At 41.1% G+C, this 15,024-nt stretch overlaps 1 protein-coding gene across 6 annotated transcripts in view; it reads right to left on the bottom strand.

Annotated features, from left to right (window-relative positions):
* The window catches only part of LOC144083872 (protocadherin Fat 3-like), a 188,839-nt gene that overhangs the window by 44,110 nt on the left and 129,705 nt on the right, over window positions 1-15,024 (bottom strand). For all 6 annotated transcript variants that reach the window (XM_077612018.1, XM_077612019.1, XM_077612021.1 and 3 more), the window contains one exon: window positions 5,977-6,114. In XM_077612018.1, the coding sequence (XP_077468144.1) occupies window positions 5,977-6,114 (138 nt within the window). The remainder of the gene's footprint in view (window positions 1-5,976; window positions 6,115-15,024) is intronic.

Below are 15,024 nucleotides of genomic sequence, written 5' to 3'. Positions count from 1 at the left end.
GACCCTTGCAGGTTTTAGCAGTTCAGAAAATGAATGAATGACCGCCATTATTAAAAATCGGACTGGCAAAATATAAAATAATTTGGGTTTAAACTTGAAAACATTCATCATTTTCCTTTTTTATTCAACAATAACAAGAAACAATGATGGTGGTCATTTGAAAGCTATTTTAGAGTAGGGTCTGAGAGTAACTGCAGACATTTGCATTTCTTTTGAACATGCTCTTATTTTGAAATGTTCAACTTAAGTGCGAGCTTAGCTGTTAACTGAGAGCTTTACAGTAAGTTCAAAAAGTACCAACAACCATGTGTACTTTTCCTTACATTTGGTTTTACATGCGCCTATTTTCTATGTGTCACATTGTTTACAAATGCTGTAACACACCAAGTTTCCTTTTAGAAATATTCTTTTTAAACATGAAGATTGCGTTTTGGAAAAGACTACTATTTGTTGATGGGAAGCTAAAGTGGTTAGTATACTGAGATCCTTCACCACTTCCAGAATGCCTCCTAAATATTGACGCTCCTTGATATGCTAAAGGAGTTACCATTGCAGCATAAATGAATCTACACTGTGGCGTTTTTTTGGTACATAATTCACCTGGTAGGAACCATGTTAATGTTAATGGGTTCTATTGTGCGGTTAAGAGGGAGACCCAAGGGAAGTTAACGCTCTTTCCCTATGGAGATGCATGTGTGTTGTTGCATGCGAGAGCTCTGTATGCTGCGAATAAATAAAAAGAAATGTTTCTCGTGTGGACTAAGACACTTCGCCTCTGAGGAATAAAAAATAAACCAGTATTATGAGGGATAGGGCTGTGAAGCTGGCATGATGAGAGGACGTCAACACAATAGCCCCCGAAACCCTGCCCTTCAACTGATAAGGACCTCGTAGAATTGATCCCATCGGGGAGTAAGAGCAATGGACAATGGCGAGAATGGGGATGAAGAATGTGGTTTTCCTTTATTTAGGACATCTACAGGAGATCTTCAATATGGCCCGCAGTTTACGACAACGGGTCCAGCATATTGATGACAATATGGCCAGAGCCATTGAATTTGGCCATCATTTTGACAGTGTCATGTACTTGTACAATCTCATATTTGTACAAGAAAAGAAACGGTGGTCGCCATGTTCCTTGTGTGCCGGAAACCTCTCGCAGAAAGAAGCTCCTCCTTCTGCCTCTACAGCGCCTCCTGAAGATTCCATCGATTATCCAATGCCTCTCGAAAGTGACGAAGAGGACTTGAACTAAAGCTCCCAATAACCTGTTTTTTAAATTATTTAAATCAAGCGGAGTATTTTCACTGTAAGCACAGTACTAAAAGTATTTACATTTGTTTTTGTTAATAGATTTATTTATGTCAGTGGTTCTTAACCTGGGTTCTATCGAACCCTAGCGGTTCGGTGAGTCGGTCTCAGGGGTCCAGTGGAGCCTCTGCCGCGGAGGTCAAGACACATCGACTCATCATGTCTATTCACAATAACATTCCCCACTTCACCATCACTGGCTGCAGATGATTACGTGACATTGTTTGGCCAAACAGTGCTGGGAGGAATCCATATATCTTAAATAGGGTTTGGTGAAAGCGCATATGAAACTGGTGGGGTTCGGGAGCTCTGACAAGGTTAAGAACCACTGATTTAGATATTAATACATTACAGGCTTTTCATTTGCCTATAACTGTGATAATTGTTAAATACACTTCTTGATAATTGTACTGTTGCCCGGTTAGCACGTCGGGCTCACACCTCTGGGGTCCCGGGTTCAAATCCAGGTCACGTCCAACTGTGTGGAGTTTGCATGTTCTCCCTGTGCATGGGTTTCCTCTGGGTACTCCGGTTTCCTCCCACATTCCAAAAACATACATGGAAGGCTTATTGGACACTGTAAATTGGTAAAAAGGTATGAGTGTGATTGTGCATGGTTGAGCTGGGATAGGTTCCAGCACCCCCCATGACCCTAATAAGGATATAGTGGTTCAGAAAATGAGATGAGATGTGATAACTGTACTTCTGTACTTGTATTTTTCTATAGGTGTGAAAACATAGTATGGTATGTAGTAATAATAGAGGTGATGCTACTTTGCGGCCCTCTCTGGTCTACCTTATCTGCGATATTCGAGGGATTACTGTATTGTCTTTCACAATTAGCCTCAATGTAACAATGCTACCAAATCACAATGTGTAATGTAGATTTTTATTTTTTTATTTTTTATTTTGTATGTCTGAATTTTAGTTATGCAGTATATTGAAGACCAATAAACATCTTTGAACAGGACTGTGGTCTCATTAACTGTCTGGCGAAGTTTAAACACGCATGCGTGTCGAGAATACGTGCACACACGCAGCAATAAATTGTAATTGTGCAAATACCGCCCCCATGCGATAAATGGATTTATTGAATACCGCAACAGGCATATTTCCAGACATCCCAAGTCTATTGGAAGTCTCCCTGATATTGATAGTGGCTCCTTGATGACCGCAAGTTGGATAAAATATCCCGGATTTTGTTTCTATGCGGGGGAGTATTTTTTGTTTGTTTGATTATGACAATGTGTGGGCGTGCAGGCGGATTAATAAATCATGCACTGTGAGTTTTAATATCCTACTTTATCAAATTACACAGGCATGCGAGAGGAGGAATGGGAAGAGTAGAAAAGAAGATAGCTGTGCATTATGCCACCAGTAATAAACAAATATAACAAATTCACGGTATAGCCGAATATACTATAGTATATTTCTGTTTAGTTGAGTTGAAAAATTATGACACACTGGCGGGCACTGGCACTGTGTGTAACAACGACTTCACCATTACCCATGGTGGGAATTGATGATTATAAAAGACATGTTGAGGTAGGCAAAATTTTCAAACGCCCTTTTAATTCTGTAGGTTAAAGACTGTCAGAAAATTAGGGTTGTTAATATTGGAATATAATCAATAAATATCTCCCGAAATTAGATTTTCTCAAGGCCTGTCTTTCTGATGTGTAGCTCACAGAGAAAGTTTTAATTTCTCATTTTTATCACTCTATATTTATACACTGTCAATGTTTGCACACTTTTTCTGTTTTTTTTGTTTATTAGCCACTCAGAAAAAACAACACTGTCAGCTTTGACATTATTGGATCCATTGGCGGGACCAAATTGCAAGTAGACTACAAAAAAAATATCACAATTCCAATATTTTTGGATGGAAGTGTACAGATAAATTCCATTTTTAGATCAACCTAGATAAAAAATATTGGCCAAACATAGCTGTTGTGCTACTGTATTGCCTTGTTGTAACAATAAGGTATTGTTCAATAATGTCAGCACACATAACTGCCACATAGAGGCACACACCCACGCACACAATTTGTTTCCCCGCTATCCTGTATTGGTTTATACATATACCAGGGTATTTTTAGTTTGTTTGGTTTGTTTCTCCATACTAAGGTATAAAAGGGATATAATTACTAATGACGTATGATTGAAAGAAATCCCAATGCAGCAAAACAATCTGGATGATATGAGAACAACCCAAATAGATTAAAAAAATCTTTGTGGATTGAGTTGCCTGAGAGGTTAGAACCCCTTTTTCTTGAATGTTCAACTCCACACATTGTACTATACAAGGCATACGATCAGAGGAGGGAAGTGCTACGTGACATGCGGCCCGCGGGGCGACCGATTGGACGGAGTTAGAAACAGAGCTTGATTTTGTGCAGTCATTCAGCGGTGCACCTTGTGTGCCCGACCCGCACACGCTACTAAAAAAATGTGGATCATTTGAGTGAAGACATTACATCAATTGGCCCTTGGGGTTGCTGAAGCAAACTTGTGTGTGCAAAAAAAGTTTTTTTTTTGCTATGGAATAAAGTTGTGCTTGCAGCATATTTTAAGATTATGGGGTCTCGGCAAGAAATTGTGATTTGGTTGGATACCGGATGAGGAATTAATTTAGTTTATTATGGACAAATGGTAGTCTTCTCTAAAATGCAATATTCACAGCTAAAAAATCGACATTTCAAACATGATACCTCGCTGGGGAGGCATTTGTGACAGATAAGATGTGTGTGTGTGTGAGGAGAAATCCTGCTTTTGCAGCGAGTCTAAAGCCCACAGTTAGCGGCTAAGAACATGCTTCCGTTAAACATTTCAGAATAAGAGCAAAACATGGTTTGCAGAAAATGCAGGGTTCTGTAGTTACCTTCGCATTTTTCGGATTTAAACAAAAATGTCTTTCAAGGTGATAGACAATCTGTTTGGTAAAAGATTGGTTTGTTTGGCTTCAAAATTGGGAATAGAGCAAGACAGCAATTTTTGACCAATTTGTTGATTTCAAAGGGCTCTTAATTAAAGAAAACTAACTTTTGGAGGATAAAAGGTTATTAATAATGTTTTTGAATAGTTGGTTTGTTCAAAATACTTTAACATAAGAGATTAGCTGGTTAGAGAAAAAGGGATGGGAAAATTGGCAATATTATGACATATTGGTGACAATTTGTGGGTCCTTCATTAAACACTGAAATTTGTCATTAGGAAATTCCCAGTAGAAGGTTATTTTCTCTAATTTACTTATTGTAGGTTTTAATTGTGGTAACAGTGAGCTACAGAGAATGGCTCTTATCTTAAGTAAACATCGTCTCCTTGGTGGGGGTGAGACGAGTTGGTTGCAGTAGGAACTCAGCCAGTGATTTTTTTAGCCGTTAATTACCTATTTCCTTCGGGAATGATTATTGCTGATAGGACAGCAAAAGGTGGTGAGCTGCCAAGAAAATGCAGCAACAGTACTCCAAATGTGAAACTTGACGTGGAGGAAAAAATAACCTGCTCTGCGAAATGGGGAATTTGGGCGCACTGAGAAAAAAATAAAAATATTATTTGTACATCAGCTTATTGATACCATGTCGAGTCATGGGAAGTCCTATGTCTCGACAGGGGGGATGGTGGCCTTGGTGCGGTGCCACTAGACAACTTATGGGGTTAAGTTGGTTGCGGAAATTTTTGCAGAGCATGCTTAACCTGTGCTCGGCATATAAGTGCACGATATGGAATTCCAAAGAACCATTGATTTATAGTGATAATGGCACCCAAATTGTGTTAACAAAATAATTGACGGGATTGGCAAAAGGTTCCATATCTCGTTATGAACTCACTGCGCCTACATAACGAGTTCAACTGGACAACAACACAGGAAAATCCTATTTGGTAGACCATAGAGATCGCCATTATTCACAGCACGATTGGAACTGGATGATGAGGCTAATCTGGCTGACTATATAAAAAATAAAGAAAGAAAAAATACTTTAAGGAAATGCATTGGATTTGGGTTAGCAGAAGGAGACTGCGCTTCTCAACAGGAAACGGACTGGACCAACGGTGGTGCCAGGAGCCGGGGTGGGACCAACCAGCAGACATGAAAATAGCCGAGAGGGGGATGTGGATCCACCTTTTGCACTGTTAGAAGGTTCTCTCAGTTGAAACGTTTGAGGAGACAGGAACTGCGAGTCCGGTGCGCTAACCACTCATGTGCCGGGCTGCAAGAACTTTTTTTAGTGCTTCTGCGCTTATTACTAACGTTACAGATCTGTGCTCCTCCTATCGAACTTGAAATCAACTGCCCAAGGAGGTATTTTTGCAGTTCCGCATTAATACCCTTTGCTTCTTTCAACTTCTCATACTTGAGCAAAATTGTTTATTCTTCCTCCATTGTGTCATAGGACTACCTTGCACTTGTGTGTAACATTTAAGGAATCGATTTTGATTGGCAGTGAATGACCTCAGAGGGGTTAATACCTAGAGCAGAGCAAAGGGCCTTTCAAATGCACTGGTTTGCATGTGTCTTAAAAACTGCAAACACCCTGTATGAAATGCCTTCTTGGCAATTGGTCAGTGTGCCTAACACATATCCTTACAATGTGTAAAATGTCAGCTGTTTCATTTTCTTCAAATGTGTTTTCATGTGCATGTGTGTGTTGTGTGTGCCCTCACTGTCTCACGGTCCAGATGCTTGTTAACTTTGACAGTCCCACTGAGTGGGTCAATGAAGAACTGATTGTCTCGGTCCCCGCTCACAATGGAGTAGAGGATGGCTCCATTCAGCTGACTGTCCAAATCCTCTGCTACAAGCTGCAACACGTGCACACAAAGACACACACACATACATATGCAATATAAATAGCAGCCTCTTTTTATTTAAAAGTCATGTTTCAGCCATTTAAAACTTTTTAAATTTGCCCATTCTAGAATTTACTATCATGGGATAAATAATGGTTTATCTTAAATTATCCTGAAAGTAATTCAATTCTTCAATTAATCAAAAGTTTACAGATAAGAAAAAAAGTGTGTGCTTAGATTCTTCCGGTTTGTTTTCTACTTTTGAGAAGGAACACTTTGAGAGATCATTATATACACTGTACATGCAGTAACAAGGGGATTAACAACAGTCTAATAAGTAAAAAAAGTACAGTACTTACAAAGGTCTTTAAGTACGAACATTTCAGGTTACGAAAGCTTTTTATATGCAAATGAGTGCCTCAAGATACGAAAAAAGATCCAAGGTACAAAATCCCCGAAAAAGTAAATGCATTTCCTTATCCGTTATTTTATTTTGAAAATATTGTCACAAAAATATTGTCGATTGCTTCTGACTTTAGATCCTCGCTACACTCTACTGTGCTCTTATTGGCGGTCTCACAACAACCCTCCATGTGTCTTTGACTTTCTGCTTAAATTTATGCTTGGAAGAAGTTGTGGCCGAGTGCCTTAGACGGACTTGCAGTCGACAACAACTCTTCATGTTTCAAGATTCTCATGTTTTTTTCACCACTGTTCGTCATTGTGGGCTTCAAGTTTTTCTTGGAGGAAGCTGAACTCAGTCTAGCCTCAACCTGAACCACAGCTTGCGGTGGGCAAAATTGTGTCGCGGGGGCAGGCGATGAGGGTTATGGTCGGTAAAGAGGACGTTGACGAGTTAGTCGAGGGGCGCCAAAACTAACTCTAAACGGAGCAGGTGTTAATGCAACGCTCTGCAATACACAAGGAATTCAACAAGAAGGCGGCTGAGGAGGAACCAGCCACCATTCCAACAGCACAAATCAGAAAAAAACGGGGGAGAAATTAACTTTCCGACCTCGTGGATAAAAGCATCAAAGAGTTTTCACGAGTCATGCGATCACCCACTTTGCTGACGTTTGTCTTGTGGATTTTAGAAACATTATTAAAAGTCGTCAAAGGCAATGTCTTTAGATCGATTTTTCTCAAAACATTTGTCAACAAGCACCGCCAAAGGGGAACTTATATCCAAACACGTAAGAAGCAGTGGTGATAAAAAAAATGGGTGAAAAATTAGCTGTCAAAGAAATCATAAAACACTAATTGAAAAAATTAAAAGTTCAATTCTAATATTGTTTAGAATTCTTAATTTTGTTTATTAGATGTGTGTTCATGTGTACGATTGCTTTCTACCTCTCTTGCCTAACGTTAGCTTCCTGACACACAAATAGATTTTGCATGTTTATTCAATTTAATAGCTTATTAAATAGTTTTTGTTGGATTTATTATGGAATGTTTCTATATGTGTTGTAAGCATTTTTAATAAGTAATAAGGCTATAAATTAATTCATGGGACCATGGACATTTTTTCCTCTCCATCGTCTCCTCAAGGCCCCACAGCTCGAGGACACATTGTTTTCAGGACGCTTTTCGGCAAAACACAACCTGTGTTTGGACGGGACTCTGGCAGCAGATGGCGATAATCGCATTATTGTTTGAAAATAATGAATGCTTTGTTTACCTTATAATGAAAATATTATGCAATTCCTCACACCGTTGTTTTGCCTTGTTCAACTTTCATGCTTACTTCTGCAATTCTTACACAGTTGTTTTTCTAACCATCTAGGGCAGGGGTCTCGAACTCAATTTACCTGGGGGCCGCTAGAGGCCGAGTCTGGGTGAGACTGGGCCGCATCAGGATTTCCACAAGAAAAGCACTGATAAAACATTCCAACGTTATCAAATATCTTTATTTTTTAACAAAAAATAATGAATTAAATAAATTAACTTAAAGATGAATAAAAAATAAATCAATCAGTAATACAAAACCAAATAATACTAATGAGCATACAGTAGATATACACTGGCTGGCTAAGTAGAGAAAATGAATTATTTTTATTCCGTTTCAAATGTCTGTATTAACAGCTCTTTAACCTTTAACTTTCTGAACTTGAATGGAACATTGAACATGAAATATTCTGAACACGGCTTCTCTTGCCTACTCCTTGCTGCTAGAGACCTGGCAGCGCTTCTTCTCACATAGTCACATTTGGCTTGAGGGAGGAAGCAGTGGAGACCCTCAGTAGAGCTTGAAGATGCTCATCAGTAAGTCTGGACCTGTACTTGGACTTATTGAAGTTCAAGGTGGAGAAGAGCTTCTCACACAAGTATGTGCTCCCAAAAAGGCACATGGTCCGCTTGAACCTTCGGGAAAGTTCAGGGAAGCTGGGGGTCAACTCTCTCAAAAATTGCCCAAGCTTGTCTGCTTCTCCACTCACCTCCCTGAACTTGGCTTTGAGTGCAGAGTTGCACTGCAGGTCAATGAGCTCCATTTGAAGCTCAGGAGGGGCATCTTGCACATCAAAGGAGAAGGGGTCCGCAAAAATTTGAAATGTGGCTTTGTGTGTCTTGAAGTCTGCAAATCTGTGATCAAATTCCTCCTGTAGCTTCGAAATGGCCTCAACATACTTCTCACCACTGAATGGTGTGCCTGCATCCACGAGAGCCTTGCATGCTGGGAAATGGCAAAGGTTTGTCTGAGAGAGCTGGGCTTTCCATAACACAAGTTTAGTGCAGAATGCTCTCACGTTGTCATAGGCAGCACTGACAAGTTGCCCCTGGCCTTGTAGCTTCTTGTTCAGTATATTAAGCCCATGTGTGATATCAACAAGAAAAGCCAAGTCCATGAGCCATTTGGGATCACTTAGCACAGGATCAATCAACTCACAAACGGCGTAGCTAGCTTTGACTGCTGCATTACTGTCTTTGGTAGCCTTCTTGAAGAGATCCTGTTGCCTCAGAAGACGTGTTTTAAGACTGGCAACCTGGTTGGCTCTCTCATCTCCCTGGTATTTTTCGTACTCCTCAGCATGTCTCGTAGTACAATTACGTGTCAAATTGTATTCCTTGTGCACCGCAACTTTTTCAGTGTAAATGAGACACGTTGGGGTGCCCCTGTGTTCAACAAAGAAATATTGCACTCCCCACTTTTCTTGAAACTGTCTGTGCTCATCACCGACCTTTCTCTTCACGGCAGGCTTTGAAAGAGACATCTCTGGGGCTCTGTAATATGTTTTTCCACTTGGAATGAGTCTCGGGTTGATCTTTCACATTCAGTCGCGCGGGTTTGTGGCGCATGTGCACTTTCGCTCTCCGTTTCAATCGCGGAGATGGCTACAGACACTGACACAGGCTGGATCACAGATCATAGCGCCTCATTCAGTTCTATGCTGAGAGCAGCGGAGGAGTGTGCGCGCCGAGCGGAGTGATCGGCCTCACGGCTTCTCCTCCGCCCAGCTGATTGGAGGAATGAATGAGTGAGTGAGCAAGGCACTGGACAGCCCGGCCGATGTCCCGCCCTCCATAGCCGTATACCTCACCGTGATTGGTTCAATCAGCTCCGAACCAAAGTTCCCTCTAATTTTTTGTTGGTCTGAGCAGAAAGACAACCTCCCTGAGCGCACTGAGTTCCAGTGTGAGCGACATCATCGGTACTCGGATGATTCGCCTAAAGACGTTTCGCCGACGGACGTTTGACAGACGGGCAGGTCGCCGAATGGACGTTCCACCGAACGTTCATTCGGCCGAACGGAGGTTTCGCCGTAACGGGATTCGAACGCTCGCCCTGCCGGATCGTGTGTGTACAAGTTTTTCAACCTCGGCCCGCGGGCCATATACGGCCCGTTAGGATTTTTAATCCGGCCCGCCGCCGGTGTTGTCCAAATTATAGTAAAAATCAATGTTCGTCTACCATCAATGGCAGTCCGGGAATAAGCACTCTTGGGCAGGCAGATGTAGCAGAACCGAGCCGTAAAATGACAGCAATCGGGTCAAATCCATCCTAAAACAGCATTTAATGATTAAATACAAATACTGGATGATATCGCGATGGAGGCAAAAAAATGTCTATAGACGTCCATTCGCCAAACGGCTCAAAATGCTCTCAAATTCGGTCAAATCCAGCTGAAGACAGCGTTTAATGATTAAATACAAATACTAGTATTTGTATTTAATCATTAAACTAACAAATACTAGTACGACCTGTCCGTCTGTCAAACGTCCGTCGGCGAAACGTCTTTAGGCGAATAATCCGGTCACGACATCATCATTGCTCGCTATCGGCACACCAGTATCACACCTGCCACAAGCAGGTGCATGTCAATGTTCCCTCTAATTTTTCATGAAAAACATGCTGTAAAACAAGAAAAACATGAGTGGACAGAGCTACTGCCACTGGCTGCCACTTAAACTGCGCCATCATGGGGAAAGGGGTAAAAAAAAAAAAAAAAAAAAAAAAAAAAAAAAAAAAAAAAAAAAAAAAAAAAAACGATCTTTCATATTAAGACGGGGGCCGCAAATTATCGTCCCGAGGGCCGCAGTTGGCCCGCGGGCCGCAAGTTTGAGACCCCTGATCTAGGGTGTTATTGTACTGTCTAAGACAATTGTTTCGATTACATAACATGTTTTCCGTGTGTCGCGATTAAATACAATGATTCAGTTACTGCAATTCAGAATGCCTTGTGGACTAGGACGACGTCACAAGGTACCTCCTTGCAAGTTGTAACCAGTTATGTTGAAAGATGTCTTCCAATTTTAATTAAATATTACTAATAATGATTTAAGGGTATTAATCATTATTCCAACAGTTTTATGATCATTTTCTCTCATTTTTCTGTGTCTTCACAATTTTCCTACAAAATTGGGACACTGATGAATTTTTAAGCGTTTAGTTAATAGTTTTGTGGGGACCGTGGAACGAATTAGAGTATTTACATATAAAGTACTGCTCTACTTACGAAATTTTCAACTTAAGAAAAAAGTTCTGGAACCAATTAATACGACTGTAGGACTGTAGTACCTCTACTTACGAAATTAATTTGTTCCATAAGTGGTTTCGCAATTGGGATTTTTCTTAAGTAGAGAAGCACTTTACATTGAAATGGCAATTTTGTATGAAATATGTGTGAAACACAAAAAAGAGCAATTCAAATTAATTACACAGCGGGGGAGAAGGCAAACATTTGACATCTGAATTAACTTACGTAGACATACACATAAACATACAGCAAAATAACTTTAAATTCATTAACTTTGGGTGAAATATCGATCCAACGACATTTGCCTTTGATGACTTTTCCTAATTTTGCAAAAAGGAACACTTTGATAAACAAAGCACGCTTCTTATTTTCACACAAACGTGAAAATTATGACAGGCAAATTATGAAGCTGCATTAAGCACATTGAGGAAAAACTCAAGAAACAACGTGATAGAACCCTCTGACGAACAAGGGTTGAAGGCACAGAAATAAGGAACACACTGCCTGAGCGGATCTGCCATGATCCTGGAATAAGATGAAAAAGTGCCCAGAAAGTGTCAGCATAGTGTGCTAATCTCAGGGGTCATAGAGATGCTTCTTCTCCTTCTAGCCAATGGGAAGCCAGCAGAGTATTGGGAGGTAGTCAATGGGTGAAAAATTCTATTATGGCAAAACATTTGTACAACAAAGGCACAATCTCAACCCATTTATGCCATACATCCCTGATTGCAGCTAACTTGTTTCTTTTACTTTGACCAGCTCCTGCGTCCCGGTTGTAACATCGGATCACATCGGAGATGTCATGTGAAAATTCCCTAGAAACATTGTTGCTCAAAATATTGGCCTTACATTCTCTTCATTCCGCAAACTTGTAGTTGTTTCTCCCCTTGACCTGTACATTCAGGCTAATACCAGAGTTCCGACGTAATTATGCAAGTCAGTCTGATCCATTGGCTTCCATTTTATTTGAAATACACGTTTCCTTTTCAAATTGGTCATGTCCAGTATAATCTTCTCTAATGGCAATAGGAAGAGAGCCTATCATGTAGGACTAGAGGTCATTTTGATGACATTGGACGATGATTTCATTGTTTTCTTTGTGTGTTCTTATGTTCATTCTCCTACTCTTGTTTGTCCCTCCTGACTTGCTGTTCCTCTCGCACAGCTGCGCGTCATTGATAATTAGTTCCTGTTTTGTCTGTTTAAACCCTGAATTGTTTGGCCAGTGTCGGATCGTCTGCTTTGTTTTGTACCATGTCAAGTTGCTACGCCATGCCATGTTTCCTGTTCCATGTTCCTCGTTTCCCCATGTCCTCCCGTCAGGTTTAATTTTGTGATTTGATTTCTAAGTCGTTGTTATATTCTAAAGAACCTGCCCAAGTTATTAAAGTTTTCGTTTGAGCTCTACTTCCCTCTTCTTGTCTGCTTCCCTGCGATTGGGTCCTAATTCATGTTTCCTCGCCACGATGTCCTACGACAAGGACGTGACATTTGGCTGATGGAACGGCAAACACGTCCTCCCGTTCAGAAGAAAATTGATGCTGATGTTGATCATCAGTCTTTGAACTCTCTTCCTCTACATCACTATCACAGTTCAAAATCAGTGCCACAGTTTCTCCAACTGTAAACCTTCTGGAGCTCATTTTTGGTTTGTCAGAGACGACATGAGAGCGTGACAAGCACAAGGGAGAGAAAGTTGTTCCTCCACTGGAATTATGTAATTATATATTAAATCATTCATCAATTCACCACCTGGGCCTCTGTTTAAAATACAAATACTCGGGCAATCTAAATAAAGTGCCTCAACGAGATATATAAGTATTTAATTTGGGTCTGAACAGCTATTTACCGACATTGAAGTGTCTAGGTCAAAATGACCCAGAACATCATTTACGTATACAACCAGTGTACAGACATTTTACTACACATTAAAGTGTCCAGGTCAAAATGACCCAGAACATCATTTACGTATACAACCAGTGTACAGACATTTTACTACACATTAAAGTGTCCTGATTACATGCACCAATTCATGGTCTAGGACAGGGGTCCCCAAACTTTTTCCTGTGAGGGCCACATAACCTTTCCCTTCTCTGATGGGGGGCCGGTGTCAGTTTGTAACAGAAAAAGTGTGACGATCGTAGGGGAGCTCAAAAAATTTATTGTTTTCCAGAAAGCCACACAACCAAATAACCCTTTCCAGGTTCTTTACAGAAAAAAAGTCAGGAAACAAATAATAACACTATTAATGAAATAAATAATAACTAAATAACCCTCTCTGAGTTCTTCACAGAAAAAAACCAGGAAATAAATTACACTATTTATGAAATAAATAATAACTAAATAACTCTCTCTGGGTTCTTCATAGAAAAAAAAAGCCATGGAACATTAACTTTCTGTTGTGCCACAATCTTCTCCCTTTGCTCTGAAGTTTATGCACGACACCACAACCGTCATTACAGAATCCCACGTCAACATTTTGCAGCACAGTGCTTGCTGGTGAATTTGGCAGTGGACTCGTAGCGGGGCGATGAGACCCCTTTTTTCCAACTCCCGGTTCATGCGTCCCATTATTAGACCGCGAGTTTCAGCCACCATGCTAGGAGCCCCGTCAGTCGTGATGCTAGCTAGCTTTAACCAGTCCAGGTCCAACTTCTCCATGGTTTGGCACACTTTGTCAAAAATATCCTCTCCTGTTGTAGTCCATTTGAGACTTTGGAGGGCTGCCAGATCCTCGCAAATCTCAAAGTTTGCGCTAACTCCACGAATAAAAATGAGCAGTTGCGCTGTGTCTTGCACGTCCGTGCTTTCATCCAGTGCTAATGAAAAAAAAGTCAAATTCTTTCGTCTTCTGCTGCAGCTGGGCATATACATTACTCCCGATTTCTTCAACGCGTCTGGCGATTGTACTCGCCGACAGACTTACGGCATTAAATGCATCTTTCTTCTCGGGACACACTTCCTCCACGACAACATCCATACATTTCTTAAAAAACTCTCCGTCAGTGAAAGGCTTACCGTTGCTTGCTATCAGTTTAGCAACCCGAAAGCTGGCCCGAACGGATGCCTGGTTCAGCTGAGCTTGGCGTAGAAATGTAGTCTGCTGAGATAATATTCCAACTTTTAGCTTTGAGAGTTTGTCTGCTCGTATTTGGCCTTGCACGCTATCGTACTTGTCTTTGTGACGGGATTCATAGTGCCGGCGAAGATTGTATTCTTTGAATACTGCCACCGTCTCTTGACAGATGAGAAATACAGCCTTTTCTTTGCATTTAACAAAAAAATAACCGTTTGTCCACTGCAGGTTAAATACCCTGCATTCTGAATCAATTTTTCTCTTAACTAACCTTTTCGCCATTATTCCATTCTCAAACAGGTTTCGGTTGCACAGTTTTTATATGCTTGAATAGCATCGCAATAGTGATGGCCCGAGGGCTCCGCCCTCACCTGCGATCGTCCAGATGTCTCGCTAACACTCTGCTCACGCATGCAACGGTGGAATGCCCGCATGCATCAAAGGCAAACACTCTCCCCGCGCGTGTCACCAAAGGAGCAATGCGAAGGCCCGCTTCACTGGGATGATTTGTGGGCTCAGCAGGGGTGCAATGAACCAAACACAAGATTAAAACGTCCCAGTCTTCAAGGCCGAATAGGAAAATAAATCCGATAGCGTCTCTGGTATTGTTCAGAGGGCCGGTCCAAATGTGCCGGCGGGCTGCATCCCAAAAAAAAAAAAAAAAATTAAAAAAAAAAAAAAAAAAACGATAGCGTCTCTGGTATTGTTCAGAGGGCCGGTCCAAATGTGCCGGCGGGCCGGATCCGGCCCGCGGGCCGTAGTTTGGTGACCCCTGGTCTAGGATGAGGAAAGTCACAAAACTGTCGGAAAAAAAGGATAACCAGTACTTTGGTGAACATGAAAAAACTGAAATGGGTCAAATTGACCCGTAAC

This window comes from Stigmatopora argus, chromosome 10, assembly GCF_051989625.1.
Source record: "Stigmatopora argus isolate UIUO_Sarg chromosome 10, RoL_Sarg_1.0, whole genome shotgun sequence".
NCBI lineage: Eukaryota > Metazoa > Chordata > Actinopteri > Syngnathiformes > Syngnathidae > Stigmatopora > Stigmatopora argus.
The sequence above is the reverse complement of the archived record's forward strand: the minus strand, read 5'-3'. Positions and strand labels throughout refer to the sequence as shown.